We start from the raw sequence: 22,006 nt of genomic DNA on the forward strand, positions 1-22,006 counted from the left end.
AAAAAAAAAAAAAAAAGCCGGTGAAGTCTGGGCTGCGGTGAGAACCTGGGGTCAGAAATCCAAATTTGAGATGTTGGCATGGCCATTGTCTCTCTGAAGACTATAGGAGAGAGTCCTTCTTTACCTCTCCTGGCTTCTGCTGGTTGCCAGGCATCTTTCACGTTCCTCGGCTTGCAAACACATCACTCCAGTCTCTGCCTCTGTTGTCAAGTGGCATTGTGTATGTGTGCATGGGTGTGTGTGTCCAAATTTCTCTCTTTATGTAAAGACACTAGCTATTGGAATAGGGCCCATCCTACTCCAGCATGACCTCGTCTTGATTACACCTGCAAGGGCTCTGTTTCCATCACATGTACGGTGGCAGGGGGGAGACTTAAATTTATCTTGGGGAGGACACAATTCACTCAGTACAGTGATCAATCCCCAAATCTCTGCTCCTGTTACCCAAAGTGAGATCTATAGAGCATATGAATTGCCCGGTGGGCGAAGGGGGTTTGTTTCTAAGCAGATTCTGATTCATAGGTCTGGGATGGGGCCCCAGATTCTGTGTTTCTACTGTACAGGCTTACTGTCCGCTCTTCCCACACATACACCTGGGCGCCAGCCAAACTTGGCCGTCCCGGGTGCCAGAACACCTGCCACCACGATCCCCCGCACCAGCTCTGTTTGGACTGCTGCTGTCGCCTCCACTCCACTCCACACCCTACTTTCCCTGTGTTAAAGAACAAAATCCAGGGGCACCTGTCTGGCTCAGTTGGTAGAGCATCCAACTCTCGATCTCAGAAACTCTTGATCTTAGAAAACTACTAGCCCCCAATGCAGTCACTTATGTTAAGGACCCATGTGAGTAAACGAAGACTTAATACCTAACTGGACTATAGTTCACACCCCACCCCCACCCCCGTAAACTTTAATCTGCCAAACTGGAGGTCATTCTGATAGATCCCTTCCCTCTGCCTTAGGAGGGTGACAGGTGACAATGCATTATTTTCTAATAATTCTCCTCCCATCCCCTTTGCCTTTAAAAACCTTTCCTTTTCTGCAGCTCCATGGAGTTCGTTTCTACTTGGTAGATAGGATGCTGCCTGATTCATGAGTCATTTAATAAAGCGGTTTAGATCTTCAAATTTACTTGGTTGTGTTTTATTTGTTTTTAAAGATTTTATTTTTAAGGAATCTACACCCAACGTGGGGCTCGAACCTCTGTTTGAAATTGGTTGGCCGCAACGTAGACGGGAACAAGTTAGCGTCTGCCATTTTAGACAGGTGGCCGGAAAGCGAGCAAGGCCAAGCGCGGCCCGGCCAGCAGTGGGCGCCCGTGTTCGCTCGAGCCCCTCCCGGCTCCGCCCCATCCCGCGCTTTATGCCCCGCCCCCCTCGCCTCGCCGCGCAGGTCTCCTGCCTCCACTTCCGCTTTGGAGGACCTGAAGGCTCGGCGTTTCCGGGGCCGCCGCGTGGAGTTCTTCGGCTTGGAAGCTGTCGTCATGGCGGTGTTTGCAGGCCCGGCTAAGCCGTTCCTGTCGCTGAACCCGCAGGAGGAGGCCAAGTTTCGGAAGGAGGTGGCGCAGTCTCGCCGGCGCGCAACCCAGGTGAGCAGCCACCGCGGGCCGAACTGAGAGGGGAGGCGGCAAGCCGGGTCTGGGGGTCTCCGGGACAGCGCGGAAGCCCGTGCGGTTCCCTGCCCCCGCGCTCCTCGCCTTCCTCGCGCCAGCGTCTCTCGGGGTGGCCCGCCGGCCTTAACGAGCTTGGAGGCCAAGGCCTCCCCGAGACCGGAAGGGGTATGCCGATCGAGAGATGGAGTTTGGCCGTGTAGGCCTTAGGGGTCTCCTATGGAAATACGCGGGAGGTAATCGGGGTGATGCCAGGGGAGAGAGCTAGCTGTTGGGAATGGAATCAACCCCAGGTCAGAGCTGTCACGCCTCCGCCTTGCCCCCGAATTTGAGAGTTATGTTTGCCCAGTTGGTGATTTTGGAGTTCTTAAAAGACAGTGTTTGCCGAGTTTCATTGGCTGACTAGGGCCCGTGACATCAAGTTGTATTTGCCTTGCTTTTAAGCATAAAACACACATTTGGCAAAATTGGAAGTTCTTGCTTCTAGAAAGCAAGGGCATGACTGAGGTGCTAGAAGGTTGTTCGGGATCGTGAAAGTCAGTGTCTTCAAATTGTTCAGTGGGTGTGAGTAAACGGTGAACTGCAAGCAAAATTGAAGGGTATGTTTGTGTGGAGTTTGGCCAGAAGATTTAAAATGATGTGTGCAAATATTGCTTATCCATCGATTCAGCATATACTTACTGAACGTTTACAGGGCACTGGGTGCTGCAATACTGGAGGCTAAGACTCTCTACCACTTGACCGCTGCCCTCTTGGGGAGGTAGACGTTAAACACCAAAGTTTTTAATTACTCTGTCATTGGAAATGCAGGGCAAGTCTTTTGTCTTCGACTGAAAGCCAGCAGTCTTGAAGTTGTGTTGCAATGTGATTTTTTTTAATTAAAAGTTTTGTTTACCTGGTCTTTACGTCTTCAGCGAAAGGAGAAAGAAAAACTTACTCCTGGAGTAATCTATGTGGGCCACTTACCTCCAGCACTTTACGAAACCCAGATCCGAGCATATTTCTCCCAGTTTGGCACTGTTACGAGATTCAGACTGTCCAGAAGTAAACGGGTAAGATTAGATCGTTTTATATCTTACAAGTAAGTAAGTTATGACACTTTACAGTGCACGTTCATATACTATTGTTTATCACAGTTCGTATCAGAAAGGGGAGGGTAAGATTTAGAACCTGCAACAGTCAAAGGCACGATCAGTATTTATGTAAATGTTTGTTTTGCTATTTTTTTTAAATTGCTCCAAATTCTCAATTTAAATTGATAATCCTGATAAATGAATCCTATTTATTCTATGGTTACTAGGCCACGGGTACATGAACTTCAGTTTGAAGAGCAAGTATGAATATCTTTTTTTTTAATATTTAAAAAAAAATTTTTTTTAATGTTTATTTTTGAGAGATAGGACATGAGCAGACGAGGGGCAGAGAGAGAGAGGGAGACACAGAATTCGAAGCAGGCTCTAGGCTCTGAGCCGTCAGCACAGAGCCTGATTCGGGGCTTGAACTTAGGACAAGCAAGATCATGAACTAGGCTGAAGTCAGACACTCAACTGACTGAGCCACCCAGCCACCCCAAAAATATTTGTTTGTTTGTTTATTTATTTAATGTTGATTTATTTTTGAGAGAGACAGAGACAGAATGCGAGTGGGTTAGGGGCAGAGAGAGAGGGAGACACAGAATCTGAAGCAGACTCCAGGCTCTGAGCTGTCAGCACAGAGCCCGACACGGGGCTCAAACTCACGAGCTGTGAGATCATGGCCTGAGCCGAAGTCAGGCACTCACCTGACTGAACCACCCAGGCGCCCCGAGAATATTTATTTTTAATGTTTATTTTGAGAGAGAGAGACAGAGCACAAGTGGGGGAGGGGCAGAAAAAGGGGAACAGAGGATCCGGGGTGGGCTCTTTGCTGACAGCAGTGAGCCCAATGTGGGGCTCGAGCTCACACACCTGATCATGACCTGAGTCAAAGTCAGACATGCAAACAACTGAGCCACCCAGGTGCCTCAAGTACGAATGTCTTGTATTAGCCTCTGGCACAGGCATCCCTATGATAGCAAAGGGCTATATACTGAGTAATTAAGTATAAGGACACTGAAGCCAGACCACCTAGGTTTGAACCCTGGTTGTACAGGTCACTCATTGTATGACCTTGGACCAGTTATGTAATTTCTCCATGCTTCAATTTTCTTGTCTGTAAAATGTGAATAAAATAAAATAGCATCCACCTCCTAGAAGAATATGATGAAAAATTAAACAAGGTAATGAATGTAAAGTTTTAGAACACTGACTGATACCGGCAATAAATCCTTTATAAATGTTGCTGTTATATTGTACCTCCCTTCTAGTAAAGAAAAAGTTTATATGCTTTGTTTTCCTAATAGAGGAGCGGCCACTGTATTTTCTTCCCTGCACACATCCGCTTTGGGTTATAACCATAGACCTCTCACTGTTGGAATCTATTTTTTCTTGATACACTTTTTCCACATTTTATCAAAGTTAAATTTTATATTCGATTTGTGTGAGGGGAGAGAGATGCACCTGTCATCTGCTGATTGTCATAAAAGCACAGATCCGAAGTTTTTTGTTGTCAAAGCAACATCTCGACATTAAAGAGGATTTTAACCTTAAAATGCCCTAGTGTCTCCCATCCTAAGCAAAATAACATTTTGTCTGTATTCCTCCCCTTGTTTTTCCATTTGCCTCTTTGTAATGGTTGTGTATTATGTGGGTGAGGTATTTTAAACATCCTAAAGTCTGCTGGCATATTTGATGACTATTCAGTGATCCACCATTTACTTTCATCAGGTGTCAGCTTGATCTCATACTTGTTTCAGATCTTTGTTCTTTAAGAAATAAATTATAGGGGCGCCTGGGTGGCCCAGTCGGTTAAGCGCCCGACTTCGGCTCAGGTCATGATCTTACGGTCCGTGAGTTCGAGCCCCGTGTCAGGCTCTGTGCTGACTGCTCAGAGCCTGGAGCCTGTTTCGGATTCTGTGTCTCCCTCTCTCTGACCCTCCCCCATTCATGCTCTGTCTCTGTCTCAAAAATAAATAAACGTTTAAAAACAATTAAAAAAAAAATTATAGGTAGACTTGAGGTCCCCTTTTGTACCCTTCCCCAATCCTTTTCATTTTCTTCCCAAGTCCAAGGAATTACTATTCATGAATCCAGTTCTTTTCATTACTCTTTTTTTTTTTTTTTGAGAGCAAGAGAGAATCCCAATCAGGCTCTATGCTCAGCACAGAGCCCTCCGTGGGGCTCAGTCCCGCCACCATGAGATCATGACCTGAACTGAAACCAAGAGCCAGACACATAACCTACTAAGCTAGCACCAGGAACCCCTTTATGTGTGTTTAAGTTTTTACTACATGTTCATGTATGAATGAACCTACATGTCATATTTGTTTCAAGTTTATATTTTATTCTTTAGCTCAATTTTTTCAGTTAATAATCAGAAGATTATTCTTCCCCTACCCATTCTGAAATCCAATCAAGGTTCATGCATTGTGTTTGGTTCTAGCTCTTTAGCATATCTAGAACAGTCTTCTTGCCCTTTTGGCTTGTTTTGCTTTTCTTGATATTGGCTTTTTTGAAGAAGAGTTCAGGTCAGTTTTCTTTTAGAAAGCTTGCTCCTTAAGGAGATGCACTAAAATGTACCATTTTCAGCATTGTTGCATAATAAAGCTGCCACCTTCCCCACTCACCCCAATTTTGACTGTTTGCATAGTACTTCCAACATTCTGATACCACTAGGTAAAAGCTTGGCGCTTTTTTTTTTTTTTTTTTTTTTTTTTTTTAGTTTATTTTGAGAGCTCACAGGTAAGCAGGGGAGAGACAGAGGGAGAAAGGAAGGATGGGAGAAGGTGAAAGAATCTCAATCTCAAGCAGGCTCCATGCTGTCAGAGCAGAGCCCAACACAGGGCTCAATCCCACAAACCAGGAGATCATGACCTGAGCCAAAATCAAGAGTCAGACACTTAACGACTGAACCACCTAGGCGCCCCTACAGATTTTATTTGTAAGTAATTTCTACACCCAATGTGGGGCTCAAACTTACAACCCTAAGATCAGGAGTCACATGCTCTACCAACTGAGCCCACCAGGTGCCCCTGGCTTTTTTTGTTTTTTTACTTGTTTCTTTTTTTTAGACACTTGACATGTATTTTCGAGTCACTTTTCAGAAGGTTTATGCCTGTTTACAATGTGGTACAGTAAGTTGGAATCAGTGTGTGTCTTCCACTCCACCATCTTCCCCCTCCTTTTTAAGAGTTGGGATTATAGGGGGCACCTGGATGGCTCAGTCAGTTAAGCATCCAGCGCACCTCTGTGCATATCATGATCTCTCTGTTTGTGGGATCAAGCCCCGCATAGGGTTCTGGGCTGATGGTGTGGAGTCTGCTTGGGATTGTGTCTCTGCCCCTCCCCTGCTTACACCCACCTTCCCTCCCTTCCTCTTAATAAATAAACAAACAGGGGCGCCTGGGTGGCTTGGTCGGTTAAGCGTCGGACTTCGGCTCAGGTCATGATCTCACGGTCCGTGAGTTCAATCCCCGCGTCGGGCTCTGTGCTGACAGTTCAGAGCCTGGAGCCTGTTTCGGATTCTGTGTCTCCCTCTCTCTTTGCCCCTCCCCTGTTCATGCTCTGTCTCTCTCTGTCTCAAAAATAAGTAAAACATTAAAAAAAAATTTTTTTTTTTAAATAAACTTAAAAAAAAAAGAGGTGGTATTATAAGGGATTTTCAGACATACAAAGTTTTACCACAATCTTGCTGCAGGTAACTGACAGCCGACGCACCCAGAGCTGCTAGTTAGCGGCACCGCTGTGTTACAAACGAGCCTCCTGCTCATTTCCTTAATTTCGTCACCAATGTTGATCTGTAGCCAAAGATACGTTTAATGCAAAATTGTGAAACAGTTATCGTTACTGATAATTGGAGCCGTAAGGGAAGAAAGATTGGCTTCCACCTACACTCCTACATTTTCTGGCCGGAACCCTGTAAATTCGTGTCCTGCTCTTAGGCAAATGGAGGACGGCAAAGGGCTTTTTCATTATCCACTACTTCCCGGTTGCCTTCAGCTCAACATAATCCTTATGCCGGAGTAGCATATTTGGGGATGGCATCCTCTGCCACTCTAAAGAACATTCAAGTGCCTGACTAACATCCCCTGGAGCACTTACAGATTATTGCTTCATAGCAGCCCCGCGAGAGTGCTTATTCTTTCCCCATTTAATAGAATGAAACACTGAGGCTTAACATTACTTGCCTAACTGTCACAGCTAGGATCCAGACTTGGGCATTTGGACTCTAGAACCCGTGCTCTTGTTATTAAGACAAGTGAGAAGATACACTATGTTGTGTGGAGGGCAGGAACCCAGGATGTCCATTTCAGAAGATGTTGGCAGCATCCCTTTACCATCAGTCATGAAGACGACCGGTCACTAGAAAACTTGAAAAGGAACACAATATTTATTTGTTTATTTATTTATTTGGTGCCGTGCTGGGTGTGGAGTCCAACACGGGGCTTGAACTCACAACCTTGAGGTCAGGACCTGAGCTCAGATCAAGAGCTGGCTGCCAGCGGAGTCACCCAGGTGCCCCGAAAATGAACACAGTATTTTATTGCTTAGCTTGGTGACACTGAGGAGTTAGTGTCTTCCCAGTTCTTATGTGTAGAATGAAAATTATATTACCTGCTTTCTTTGTGAAGCACGACGCTATCTGCTGAGTGTTGTTTTGGGTTTTGTTTTGTTTTTTAAATGTTAACTTATTTGGGGTGCCTGGGTGGCTCAGTCAGTTAACCGACCGACTCTTGATTTCGGCTCAGGTCACAGTCTCACAGTTCGAGCCCCAGATCAGGCTCTGCACACTGACAGTGCAGAGTCAGCTTGGGATTCTCTTCCCCCTCCCCCCACCTTCGAAATAAATCAATAAACTTAAGGGAAAAAAAAAAAACAACCTAAGTATTTATTTATTTTGAGCTGGAGAGAGAATCCCAAGCAGGTTCTGCACCGTCAGTGCAGAGCCCAACACAGAACTTGAACCCACAAACCATGAGATCTTAACCTGAGCCAAAATCAGGAGTCAGACGCTTAACCGACTGAGCCACCCAGACGCCTGTTTTGTTTTGTGTTGTTTTGTTTTTTGTTTTGAGTAGGCTCCACTCCCAGCATGCGGTCATGAGGCTAGACCTTACAGCCCTGAGACCAAGAGTCCCATGTTCTACAGACTGAGCCAGCCAGTCACCCCTCTGCTGGGCATTGTTAATACACAAATAAAGTGACTACTGTTGAAACTGGTGATGAGTAAAGGACTGTGGGCCCTACCAGATTTCCTTTATATAGTAAATTCCAGTTGTACTAGTAGTGTATTTATCAGTGATCAGAATCTCAGGTATACTTCAGGGGCGCGTGGGTGGCTCAGTCCAAGCGTCTGACTCATGTTTCAACTCAGGTCATGATCTCACATTTCACGGATTCAAGTCCTGAGTTGGGCTTGGCACAGTGTGGAGCCTGCTTGAGATTCTCTCTCTCCCTCTCTCTGCCCTTCCCGTTTGCTCACTCGCTCTCAAAATAAGCAAATGAAATGAAAAATACAAAAAGAAATCCCAGGAACAACCCAAGATAGTTCAGACTATTTTGGATTTTTTCTTTTCCCGTAACAGTCCCCACACCGTGCATTGAAGTTAGAATTAAAGGTGTCGTAATGTTATTCGGTAATGGGGCTTATGTACGTTATTTCAATTAATGGCATTTTAAGAGTTCCACTACTGGTAAGAATTTGATCGTTCTACTTTTGGTGGTGGGTGTTCCATTGCAGACTGGAAATAGTAAAGGCTACGCGTTTGTGGAGTTTGCGTCTGAAGATGTTGCCAAGATAGTTGCTGAAACAATGAACAACTACCTTTTTGGTGAAAGACTCTTGAAGTGTAAGTGCTCTTCTCTCGCATTCTGTGGGGATGCATTGTAAGGACTTAAGTACAGAGATAGAAGTGCATTTTCTAGACAGATTTCCAGTTGGGATTTTAAAATCTGCTAGAGTGAGAGCCGTGTGTGCCGAGATGGAAGTAGGACGAGTCACTAGGAGTGCATGGAAGGGCAGGTGCCCGATCACTCATGGGACGTGGAAGGCTCCCCCGAGGAAGGGTCTTGAGGTGGAAACCTGAAGATTAAATGGGAGTGCGCCAGGGGACAGCACATGCAAAGCGAGAGGTGACTGATGGTACTTATTTGCCTGTGAAGGAGTGTGAGGGGAGCCAGGAGATGAGAGGAGCTCAGGTTACCGAAGGCCGGGCATGTAAATCTGGGAGTTGAGAAGATATCCTGAGGGCAAGGGGAAGCCATTAATGGGTCCTAGATGGGATAAGGTTAAAGGCAAGAAATCCCACCTGAGAGTTGCGAATGACGACGGTGGCCACGGCTCTTCCACAAGAGAGGAGCAGAGGGGGGTGACGCCAGCTCAGTGCGGCCCACGGAAAGTGGAGCTGCCAGCTCTGTATTCGCAGAGCACCCCTGTCCACAGCCCGGTGCCTCTGGAGGCAGAGTCTAAGTTTTGGCTTCTCTGCGCTGATGGTGGATTGTGTGACCATCCCAGGTGCCGGAGCCACACACGCGGCTGACGACCTGCCCAGGCAGCGTCACTCTCCCTCGGTTCCCATCGCTGGGAGAGAGAATCCCAGCAGCCTCGTCGAGGTCATGGATTCATTTCGCACATAAAAAGCATGGCTCTTGCCGGGAGGAGATGGGCCCAAGAGGCGACCGAAAACATGTCGGGACGGCATGTGTAGGATCAGTGCTGTGTGGGTCTGACTTCGAAAGATCACACGAGAGGTTCTGAACTCTGATAGGAGTTCAGATGGAGGATTAGCCACGTTGTCTCTTTTTTTTTTCTTTTTTGAGTGGAAGTAGTGTGTTTTGGAGGTGAGCCGAGGAGAATACTTGTAGGGAGTACAGAAGTCCTGGGAGAAGGAAGTCACTGAGGGTGAGCTGGCAAGCACCGTAGTGCGTAGGCGGCTGGGCTCCATCCTGCTGGGTAGCACGAGGAGACCGAGTTACCCCAACTCCCAGGCGAGGGAACTGGGGTACTTACCAACTCCCCACCTGTCGTTGGTTGAGAGTCGATGCCGAGGGTTGGGCCTGCCTTTGCGAACGGTCCCGGTGTGCCGCCACGGCCTGCAAAGGGCCCGTAAGCAGAGAGATGGAGATCAGGGGAAGCTGGCTGAGTCCTGGAGAGGTAGGTACGCAGAGATGAGCTGAACGGGATCTTTCTGCTACGGCAGGTCACACAGTCTGAGATCCTGCGAGCTTTAAGGACCCCCGTCCCCCAGACTTGATGCCACCACGACACGCCCTTCTACGACTCCTCTTGTTCACTCACGTATTCCTGGTTCCTGGATTAGTTCTTGGTGTTTAACAATAATTGCTGGCTGTGTGCCTTTCCTTTAGGCGCTCCCCCCCCGCCCCGTATTCTTTCACTCTTGCTCTCGAAAATGGGAGACCCATCATCTTGACGAAAACATTGAAACCTCTCCGTCCCGTTGGTTTGGAAACACTTTTCTTTCTTTCTCTTACATCTAGGTCATATTATACCACCTGAAAAGGTACATGAAGAACTTTTCAGAGAGTGGCATATTCCATTTAAAAAGCCATCCTATCCAGCAGTGAAACGGTATAATCAGAATCGGACACTTCTTCAAAAGCTACAGATGGAGGAGCGATTTAAAAAGAAAGAAAAGTTACTCAGGAAGAGATTAGCCAAAAAAGGAATTGATTATGATTTTCCTCCACTGGTAAATATTCTTTCACAAAATGTTTTTCACGGGGTGGGCTTTGTTCCTCAATAATTATAGCCTGTTTATGGTTTTATACAAAGTGTCTAGCCCAGTGTTGAGGCTTTGTCTAAGTTTTTGAAACCTTGCACTGTAGGTTTCTTCTAAAAGCTTGTTAGCGCAGATCCCATTATTTCCATTATACAGAAGAGGAAACTCTTGAAAGGGATTAGGTCATTTGCAAAATTTTTACGATCTGTTTTTAAGTTACTGAAGTTAAACCACTGTTTAACCAAAAACTATAATGCTTATAGAAAACTATTGAAGGGGCGCCTGGGTGGCGCAGTTGGTTAAGCGTCCGACTTCAGCCAGGTCGCGATCTCGCGGTCCGTGAGTTCGAGCCCCGCGTCGGGCTCTGGGCTGATGGCTCAGAGCCTGGAGCCTGTTTCCGATTCTGTCTCCCTCTCTCTCTGCCCCTTCCTCGTTCATGCTCTGTCTCTCTCTGTCCCAAAAATAAATGAACGTTGAAAAAAAAAAAAAAAAGAAAACTATTGAAGATGTCATTCAGAATGAAATGTTTGGTTTATTATATGCTCTCCTTAAACATCAAGGCTGTGAATCAACGATCTTATTGCCATTCTGATTTTGGAATTAGAAATATTCTTCTTAACATATAGATCGGAATTAACCAATAAGCATCAGTTCTGCGAATTAAATGAGCCAGGGGTTGAAATATACGAGACAACTTAATGAAAATGAGTTAGCACGGATTTTCTTTTTTTTTTCTTTTTTTTTTTTTTTTTTTTTTTGGGACAGAGAGAGACAGAGCATGAACGGGGGAGGGGCAGAGAGAGAGGGAGACACAGAATCGGAAACAGGCTCCAGGCTCTGAGCCATCAGCCCAGAGCCCGACGCGGGGCTCGAACTCACGGACCGCGAGATCGTGACCTGGCTGAAGTCGGACGCTTAACCGACTGCGCCACCCAGGCGCCCCATCAGCACGGATTTTCAAATTCCTGGCTGTTCACTTCTTGCTCGAATCCTAAACACACACTTTTGCAGTAGGTGTTAAAAGAGCGTGTCACTGTCCCAGGGCCCTGGCGCTCGTGGGAACCGTGTGGGAGCTGGGACAGTGAAGCTGCAAAACAGGCCTGCAAGAAATGCCTCTCCCGTAGCCTGTTTGCTGGTTTTTCAAGAGCAGCTCTGTTTCGTTGCCCAATCCTGAACTTGGCTAAGATGGGGCCCGCCTTTTCGCATTCTTCCAGTTCACATTTCTTTTTTTTTTTTTTTTTTTAATATATATATTTGTGTGTGTATATATATATATTTTTTGTTTGTTTTGTTTTTGTTTTGTTTTGAGAGAGAGAATCCCAAGCAGGCTCCACACTCAACGCGGAGCCCAGTTGACATCACAACCCAAGCCAATATCAAGAGTCGGACTTTAACCAACTGTAGCTTTTGTTGTTACCATTCCTCTGGTTCACATCTGACTCGGGTTTCTGTATGGCCAACTTCAGGTTTGGCCCTACTTCAGCCTCCACAGCTGTGCCCATTCCTTAGTGAGGGTCTCTCTCCCAGTTTTGCCTTAAGATCATGGGTTTTGGTTTTTAAATTGAAATGCTTTGTCATTTGGAGAGAATTTACTGATTATGCGTGTAAGGATCTAATGGTAAGTTAAGCATGTAAATGGCATACATATGTGACATTGCCAGTTCATTTCTTTATTTAAGGTTTTATGTAAAAAGAAAAAAAGAAGTGCTTCAGACACTGGTCTTCAGAAATCTACAAATAGCCAGGTAAAGTTTTTTTTATCATGTTATATGCCAGGTAGAAGGGAAAGATAAATGGGGAAATACATATTCAAGACTACTGTCGCTGATAAATATGCAGATTGGTGAAGTCTCTTAAAATTTATTGAAGGTCTTATCAAAGAAGAAGAAGAAAAAAGCTCCGTGCACTCCTGGCACCCCTGAGCAGACTGTGGATAGCCAGGTAAAATTGTGTTCACTGTTCTGGAAATGGGGTATTATAGAAATGATTTGAAAGAGGAAAAGCAGGGGCACCTGGCTGGCTCAGTTGGTGGAGCGTGTGACTCTTAATCTCAGGGTCGTGAGTTCTAGCCCCATGATGGGTGTAGAGATTACTTTAAAAAGATAAAAGAGGAAAAGCAGTCCATGCTGCTGTCACTTTATTAAAATTTCAAATTTAACCTTGTGATTGTTTTAGTAAATCCTGGTGATTTAGCAGATGCAGTGAGCTTAATAAAAGTTACTGTGAGCGTATGGCACCGTTTTCCTTTTCGGCAAAGTGACTGAGTCAGTAGGGAGAAATGAGGCTACTATCTTTACAAATGTGAGACTAGTTTTCTCCCTAATACCCTATAATGGGGCACGTTCTATTCCAGTTAATTGTGAGCTTGATACTAACTTTGGTAAGGGCCTAGGCTGTGTTATGTGCACTTGTATCACCAAAAGGTATAAACAGGCCTAAAATAACACAGGGGAACTTATAAAAATATAGGGCAAGGAGTATGGGGGGGGGGGGGTGGTAAAGTCATTCCTAATATCTTCCTTTATTTCTCTATTACAATGTTTTACTCATTGAATCCAGGGCCCCACACCAGTTTGCACACCAACATTTTTGGAGAAGCGAAAATCGGAAGTGGCTAAAATGAATGTTGACGATAAAGATAACGAAATAGTTTTCAAACAGCCTGTACCTGGTGTAAAAGAAGAAACACAGCAGACTCAAACACCTACACGCTCAAGGAAAAAAAGACGAAGAAAAGGCAATCAGTGATTCTAAATGTATTATATTTCTTCTGAAAAATGTGATTTTATTGTGAGGGCTAATTCTTTGTATTTAACTACGTGCAGTGAAATGCAACCATTGACAGGGTTCTTGGAGGACAAACTGTCAGTAAGGAAAGCGGTCAGTAACCGGCTTACCTGCCCTTGCTGGCATTTCAGCGTGCAGTAGCTGGGCTCACGCTGCCTCTTTGTCCTGGTCTCTAGTTTTCTTTGCACATTTCATAGCTGTCTTTAGTTTTTCTTCCTGGATAGAAAAGTCCCCACTTCCTGCAGCTTTTATTGTTACCATCAGATAAAGAATACAGAATCTTGCTTGACCGTCTACATGGTTCTCTATTAGACTGTGCACGGCTAACCCATAAGAGCACTTGAACATCATGTGATGGAAACTGGAAGTTAAATTACTTGGAGAGTGAGAAAGCCCTTCAAGTATATGTACGTGACCGCTTTTACCAAGTTAAGTCTTTGGGGGGCTAGCAAGGTTTAATGACTGTCATTTTGTGCTCGTATCATCAATGTGGAACTGTATCTCAAGAATCAGTGACCAGCAAATAAACTTTTTCTACAATTCATTTATATGCAAGTGGGATTTGGGTGTCTTTTCCTTTTTAAGTGCTTATTTAAATTCCAGTGTAGTTACCATAGAGTGCTATATTGGTTTCAGGTGTGCAGTACAGTGACCCCCCCCCCCCCCCCCCCCCCCACACACACACACACTTCATACAACACCCGGCACTCATCACAAGTGTCCTCCTCAATCCCCATCAGCAGTTTCACCCATCCCCCACCCACCTCCCCTCTGGGGACCATCAGTTCTCTATAGTTAAGAGTCTGTTTCAGGGCTCCTGGGGGGCTCAGTCGGTGAAGCATCCAACTTCAGCTCAGGTCACGATGTCAGCGTGTGAGTTCGAGCCCTGCATCGGGCTCTGTGCCGACAGCCAGGAGCCTGCTTCAGATTCTGTCTCACTCAAATATAAATATTTTTCTTTAAAAAAGAGTATTTCTTGGTTTGCCTTTTTTTTTTTCATTTTTTCTCTTTGTTTCTTAAATTCCACATGTGAGTGAAATCATGGTATTTGTCTTTCTCTGGCTGACGTTTTGCTTAGTGTAATACTCCAGCTCCATCCATGTTGTTGCAAATGGCAAGATTTTTTTTTTACGGTTGACTAGTATTCCATCATAAGGACCTGGGTGTCGTGAAGTAAACTAGTAGGTTTTCGCCTTCTCAACTATTTTAAGGTTTCTGATACTCTTGAAATTTGCTTTTGTTTAGCTAATCCAGATTTGCTAAAAATGCCCGTTGCCACCAAACATTTTTTCATCCAGTATTTGTTAAGTCTTTAATAATGAGACACTGAGCTAGGTGTTCTGACATAAAATGGAAATAAGGATTTGTTTCAAGTGTATGCAAAGAGCAGGTTTTTACGTCTGGAATGGTAGCTGGCCTAGAATACACTCAAGTATTTTTGCTTTTTTATTTTTTTAAATTTACATCCAAATCAGCATGTAGTGCAACAATGATTTCAGGAGTAGATTCCTTAATGCCCCTTACCCATTTAGCCCATCCCCCCTCCCACAACCCCTCCTGTAACCCTCAGTTTGTTCTCCATATTTATGAGTCTCTTCTGTTTTGTCCCCCTCCCTGTTTTTATATTGTTTTTGTTTCCCTTCCCTTGTGTTCATGTTTTGTCTCTTAAAGTCCTCATATGAGTGAAGTCATATGATTTTTGTCTTTTTCTGACTAATTTCACTTAGCACAATACCCTCTAGTTCCATCCATGTCATTGGAAATTATTTCATTCTTTTTGATTGCCAAGTAATATTCCATTATATATATATACACACACACACACACACACACACCACATCTTCTTTATCCATTCATCCATCAATGGACATTTGGGCTCTTTCCATACTTTGGCGCTATAAACATGGGGGTGCATGTGTCCCTTCGAAACAGCACACCTGTATCCCTTGGGTAAATACCTAGTAGTGCAATTGCTGGGTCGTAGGGCAGTTTTAGTTTTTTGAGGAACCTCCATACTGTTTTCCAGAGTGGCTGCACCAGCTTGCATTCCCATCGATACGTATTTGATGCGTAACATCTTGCTCCCCTTTTTGAACCACTTCTCAGCCTTGTGGATCTGGATGTCCATCTGGTTCCCCTCCTGGGAAAGCTCCGGGAAGCACGTCATTGCACCTTCACCTCCCAGCGGGCATATGCACTGAAGCTCACACGTGTACATTGCAAGAGGAGTTGAATACTTCCTTCTTCCCAGATGCTTCCTTCTTCCCGGATGCTTCCCAGATCCCAGGTGACAGATGCTGCCACCCATCCACCCCATTCAGGCTGGCACCATTCATCATCATTTAATGTGCAAATTATTTTTTTAAATGTGCCCTGGAGCTGGGAGGGGAGGATTCCATCTCTAGCGTGTCGTGGCCATGGGTATTTTTTGTAAGAAATAGAAATTCTGTGCTTCTAAAGAATATCTTCCTGTGGACTAGATTAGGGTCTTCAAGAAAATCCATCAAGCTGGTGTTTTGATTTTCAAGTTTTGTAGTGAGAAAAACAGACGAGAATTGAATGGAAATTCTCAGGCAGTAAAATATAAAATTTTGCAGTAATACGGAGCAAACAAGAGGGTACAATTCAAAGCTACAATCAGTATGACCAGGACTGTAAAAATGTAGTTTTTTAAAGTGAGAAGATAAGCATTTAAATAATGTGGAAGCAGGGGCGCCTGGGTGGCGCAGTCGGTTAAGCGTCCGACTTCAGCCAGGTCACGATCTCGCGGTCTGTGAGTTCGAGCCCCGCGTCAGGCTCTGGGCTGATGGCTCAGAGCCTGGAGCCTGTTTCCGATTCTGTGTCTCTCTCTCTCTCTGCCCCTCCCCCGTTCATGCTCTGTCTCTCTCTGTCCCAAAAATAAATAAACGTTGAAAAAAAAAATTTTTTTTTAAATAAATAAATAATGTGGAAGCAAAAGTATGTGTTATTATATAGTGAGCAAAAAGCTAAAGGAAGAAGAATCAATCCACATACTAGGTTCAACAAGAGACATGACAGACTGTATGTTTGCCGTAAAATGGGGTGACCAGTGAGCAAACCAGTGTAAAGTGAGGCTTTCTGTATTTTGCCGGTAGTATCTGCAATATTGTGTGACCACATCCAAGGCGACTGATCATTATGTTCCAGAAACTGGAACCCTGGCTGATTGGTGGCATGAGATGGAAATTCAGATCAGCTGTGCTGGTAGGAATTCCAAAGTCAACTGTCCACTGCAAAGGCTGTCTCTTGTTCAAGGACTGACCCAGGTTAGGGAACCCAGGACAGCTGTCCTCCCATACAGTGGCTGTGATGCAGATGGCTGCTATCCTTTAACCCAGAAGTGGGTGTGTATGCACACACCACACACACACACACAATTATTTTACACTTGAGGCAGAAATAGTCCCGCGGCCCAAAGTGAACTATGTCATGGGGCATCCTGTGTCGTGGCCAAGTCAGATGCTGCCTGTTGTGATTTTACATTTTTAAAGGTTTAAAAAGTCAAAGTTACAGCAGATGAAAATTCTATGAAGTGCAAAGCTGAGCGTTCCTAAGTAAAGGTTGGTTGGAACACAACCATATATATATCTTTTTTGAAGTTTATTTATTTTGAGAGAGAGCATGCACACACAAGGAGGAGAGGGGCACAGAGAAGGGGAAACAATGCCAATCCTAGGCTCTGCACCATCAGAAACCCAGTGCGGGGCTTGAACTCACAAACCGTGAGATCCTGAGCTGAGCTAAGAGTCAGATGCTTAACCGACTGAGCCACCCAGGCGCCCCAGCTCAATGTACTTTGCCCCATGTTACTGGGATGCCAGGAATTTTATGTGTTTTTGTTACCAGTTAGTACCCATCAGGTCAAAACAAGAAAAGCAGACTTCGAATGTCACACGTAGGCTCACCGTGCAGAGTGGATTATTTTCTTATCAAATTAGATGGCACAGAATTGTGCCTGCTGTGCGGTGATGCTCCGGCTGTGCTTTTTTTCTCTTCACCATCTTTCCTTCTCGTGGCCGCTGCAGCCACGAAGTTCAAGCTGTCAGTTTCTCTGGATACAAAATCTACCCTAGACATGGGAGGCCCTATGCCGGGACTGAGGGGAAGGTTTTCTAATTTCTTAATGAAAATGCAACTCAGCATTCCTTTCCAAGAGGAATCCTCAGCAGAGAAACTGGACTTTACAGAAGAAACACAAAAAGGGACAGAAGAAATTCAAAAGAAAAGAACCCGCTTGTACGGTCCAATTCCAGAGGGCCATCACTGGTGCATCTCATGCTGGTGAAATGGCCAAGAGGGGTCAGAAACCTGATGTCAGGAAGGCTCAACGAGAATAAGCCATCAGGGCTACCAAGGAAGCAAAAAAGGCTAAGCAAGCACCTGTAGACAGCAACGGCGGCTGCTGAGGTTCCCACGAAAGCAGCACCTAAGCAAAAGATGGTAAAGCCTGGGAGGGTTTCTGCACCCTGAGTTGGCAGAAAACGCTAAGTTGGTGGATCAGATTTTATTTTATTATTATTTTTTTAAGTTTATTTATTTTGAGAGGGGCAGAGAGAGAGGGGAGAGAGAATCCCAAGCAGGTTCAGTGCTGTCAGCACAGAGCCCGACGCAGAGCTTGATGCAGAGCTCGATCCCACGAACCGTGAGATCATGACCTGAGCCAAAATCGAGAGTCAGGCGCTTAACTGACTGAGCCACCCGGGCACCCTGACAGATCAGATTTTTAAATAAACATCTGACTATCAAAGAATCCAGGGGTACCTGGCTGGCTCAGTCAGTTGAGGGTCTGACTTCGGCTCAGGTCATGATCTCACGCTTCGTGAGTTCAAGCCCTACATTGGGCTCTCCGTTCCTCCCCCACTTGTGCATGCACACTCTCTCTAAAAAAAAATATATATATATATATATATATATATATATATATATATATATTTTAGAGTTTACAGAGTTTTTTTAGAGTTTATATATATATATATATATAGAGAGAGAGAGAGAGAGAGAGAGAGGGAGAGAATGTGTTGACATTGGCACACTAAACATTTATTACAATATCCCCGGCTCACAGGAAAGCAACAGCCAGGAGAGTTAGAATACTTTGAATGGAGTATCTTAGGATATGATTTCTTGTCTAAAAAAATAAGGAGGCAGTAACTAAAGTTCCCAAGTGTCCTATTTGTTAGCCACGCAAGAAAAGCCATTTACCAATGATGAAATTAAACTGTGTTTGTAGACGCTAAATAAATGTGTCCAGATAAAATATGCTTTTTAGGGGCGCCTGGGTGGCTCAGTCGGCTGAGCGTCCAACTTCAGCTCAGGTCATGATCTCACCGTCCGTGAGTTCGAGCCCTGCGTCAGGCTCTGTGCTGACAGCTCAGAGCCTGGAGCCTGCTTCGGATTCTGTGTCTCCCTCTCTCTCTGCCCCTCCCCTGCTCATGCTCTGTCTCTCTCTGTCTCAAAAATAAATCAAAACACTAAAAAAAATTTTTTTTTAATTAAAAAAATATGCTTTTTAAAACTATTAGCCTTGGGGCGCCTGGGTGGCGCAGTCGGTTAAGCGTCCGACTTCAGCCAGGTCACGATCTCGCGGTCCGTGAGTTCGAGCCCCGCGTCGGGCTCTGGGCTGACGGCTCAGAGCCTGGAGCCTGTTTCCGATTCTGTGTCTCCCTCTCTCTCTGCCCCTCCCCCGTTCATGCTCTGTCTCTCTCTGTCCCAAAAATAAATAAACGTTGAAAAAAAAAATTAAAAAATAAATAAATAAATAAATAAAACTATTAGCCTTTTTCGGTGCCTGGCTGGCTCAGTCAGTATAGCATGCAACTCTTGATCTTGGGGTTGTGAGTTTGAGCCCACGTTGGGTGTAGAGTTTATTTAAAATAAATACGATAAAAAATAAATAAAACTATTGGCCATTCAGTGAGAACAGCTGCATGAAGAGTTAGGGAAGCAACATCAGTAAATTTAAATAATTTTTTTAATGTTTATATTTATTTTTGAGACAGTGAGAGAGCATGAGCGGAAGAGAGGCAGAGAGAGAGGGAGACACAGAATCCGAAGCAGGCTCCAGGCTCTGGGCTGTCAGCACAGAGCCCGACACGGGGCTTGAACTTGTCAACCGAAAGGTCATGACCTGAGCCAAAGTCCGACATTCAACCGACTGAACCACCCAGGCGTCCCACAACATCAGTAAATTTAAAAGCAAGGCAAATGATTTCAAATGTTTCTCCTGGGCTCTTGATGACTTAATCGATGTTGCCAATATTGCTCAGTTGATGATTCAAGAAGTCAATGCCAAGTTTGAAGTGCTAGAGTGACCAATTCATCCCAGTTTGCCCAGAACATTTCTAGGTTTAACACTGGATGTCCCGTGTTGCAGAATCCTCCCTAGTTCCGGGTGAATTGGGATGATTTCTCACCCTAGAAATGACTGAAAAATTAGCCTCTTATGAGTAGTTTGTGTGGAGCAGTATATGCAAAAATATTTTCAAAGTTGAGAAAAAATCAAATCAGTACAACCCGAAGTGGAATCTTCCAAGATGTGCACAACCAACGGCGGTAAAAATATGTGTGGAACAGAAAAAGGTTTTGTTGACAAACTTACAGTTTGTGAAACTGTAAGGTATTTAAAGCCTATTCACTGTATTATTCATCAGCACGTACTTATCAGGAAATACACGAACCCATCATGTGTTACTGAACCAATAGCATCCCTGACGTATTTCATTTATTCTTGTGGACTCGGCAGCCATCGTCGGGTCTGTGAATTTTTGACAGAAGCTAAACATCCTGACTTGCCCTGCCACACAGAAGCTGGACGGATCAGCGGTGACAAAGTTTTCTTGAGACTTTCTGAGTTCAGGGCCAAGGTTGCAAATTTCTGAATGAAAAGAACCTCCCTCAGCCATGACTAAACACTGAATAACTTTGGAAATTAGTTTTTGCTGCAGACTTGATGAATTTTATTTTTAATTTTTTAAATGTTTATTTACTTTTGAGAGAGAGGGAGAGCATAAGTTGGGGAGAGGGGCAGAGAGAGAGAGAGAGAGAGAGAGAGACACAGAATCGTAAGCAGGCCCCAGGCTCCAAGCTATCAGCACAGAGCCCGACGCAGGGCTCAAGCCCCAAAACCGCGAGATCATGACCTGAGCAGAAGTCAGACACTGAACCGACTGAGCCACCCAGGCACCCCCAGACTTAATGAATTAAACTTATAGTTACAAGTCAAAGCACCACCTGTACTTGAAACCTACATGGCACTTATGTCATTTTGATGATTCACATGAATGCAAGAAATGGCACACTGCTATCTTTATGTGCTTGCTGTGTTGCCAAAAGTTCAAACGAGAAATGCTATCTCCATTCCCACACAAATTTGCAGCAGATATATTTTCAAACCTCAAACTACAGTGCCAGCAGTGTCTTTCAGACCTTGATACAAGTGCAACGGAGATGTCCATATTTCAAAATACATTTCCTTGTGGGATCGCAAAGCTTCCACCCGTCAACCACAGGTGGTTAACTGAAATGTGATGAATGACATTCGAAAAGGCAAACATCAAAACGAGAAGCTAACAGAGTTCTTTCTACAAATGCCTTCTGGGGCGCCTGGGTGGCTCAGTCGGTTAAGCGGCCGACTTCGGCTCAGGTCATGATCTCACGGTCCGTGAGTTCGAGCCCCGCGTCGGGCTCTGTGCTGACAGCTCAGAGCCTGGAGCCCGTTTCAGATTCTGTGTCTCCCTCTCTCTCTGCCCCTCCCCTGTTCATGCTCTGTCTCTCTCTGTCTCAAAAATAAATAAATATCTTTTTAAAAAATGCCTTCTAAGTGAGGGATATACTCAGAATCATGTTTGAGGATTGACATCAGCAGTTGACAGTACCTGTGTGCAAAGACGTTTAAAAAAATGAAATACAGGGGTGCCTGGCCGGCTCAGTCGGTGGAGCACATGACTCTTGACCTCAGGGTCATGAGGTCGAGCCCATGTTGGGTATAGAGAGTATTAATGAGGTTTAAAAAAATGAAATAGACAAAATCTCATCCCATATCAACATTAACAAATGAATATTCGCACATGACTTTGATGGTAGGAAACACTAATTTCACACTTTCTACAAATAATTCATTCAGAATGGATGATAGACCTAAATGTAAAACATAAAACTAAACCATTTTTAGAAGAAAACATAGGACAGGGCGCCTGAGGGTCTCAGTCAGTTAAGCGTCCAACTCTTGATTTCGGCTCAGGTCATGATCTCATGGTTTGGTGAGTTTGAACATGGAGCCTGCTTGGGATTCTCTCTCTCTCTTCCCTCTCTGACTCTCCCCTACTGTTCCCTCTCTCTCTCTCTCTCAAAATAAATAAACTTTAAAAAAAGAAGAAGAAAACAGGACAAAATCTTTATGATCTGGTTCAGGCAGAGTTCTTAGGCATGACATCAGAACCATGATCCATAAAAGAATTGACAAATTGGACTTGATCAAAATTTGGAATTTAGTTAAGACACTGTTGAGAGAATGAAAAGACAGGTACAGAGGTACAGTCTGGCTGAAAATGTTTTTAAAGAACTTCTAATCCAGAATAGACCTGTCGAAACAATCAGCCCAAACTGTCCTAGGCAAACCCAGCTTCTGCCAAATGGAAAGTAATTTAGGCTATTTTCAACACAATGTGAGATATGTGATAATACCTAACTTTTACTCAATATTTACATGTGTCAGATATCATTGTAAGCATTTTAAATATATTAACTTATTGAATCAGAAAAACCCTATGAAGTAC

General features: G+C 44.5%; 1 protein-coding gene and 1 pseudogene across 2 annotated transcripts; both read left to right on the plus strand.

Moving 5' to 3' along the window:
• Positions 1 to 1,395: 1,395 nt before the first annotated feature.
• Positions 1,396 to 13,766, plus strand: NIFK (nucleolar protein interacting with the FHA domain of MKI67). Of its 2 annotated transcripts, none has more exons than XM_045479462.1 (7): positions 1,396 to 1,588; positions 2,524 to 2,661; positions 8,426 to 8,534; positions 10,183 to 10,394; positions 12,104 to 12,169; positions 12,294 to 12,365; positions 12,984 to 13,766. In XM_045479462.1, exons 1-7 carry the CDS (start codon positions 1,484 to 1,486, stop codon positions 13,170 to 13,172), a joined length of 891 nt encoding a protein of 296 aa, XP_045335418.1. In that variant the 5' UTR covers positions 1,396 to 1,483; the 3' UTR covers positions 13,173 to 13,766. The 2 variants fall into 2 exon arrangements, with proteins under 2 accessions (XP_045335418.1, XP_045335417.1); XM_045479461.1 differs by lacking the exon at positions 1,396 to 1,588 and adding an exon at positions 1,774 to 1,902.
• Positions 13,767 to 16,243: 2,477 nt separating this feature from the next.
• On the plus strand, positions 16,244 to 17,720 carry LOC123596868 (annotated as a pseudogene).
• Positions 17,721 to 22,006: the final 4,286 nt, after the last annotated feature.

The sequence above is a fragment of the Leopardus geoffroyi genome, chromosome C1 (genome assembly GCF_018350155.1).
Source record: "Leopardus geoffroyi isolate Oge1 chromosome C1, O.geoffroyi_Oge1_pat1.0, whole genome shotgun sequence".
Classification (NCBI taxonomy): Eukaryota; Metazoa; Chordata; class Mammalia; order Carnivora; family Felidae; genus Leopardus; species Leopardus geoffroyi.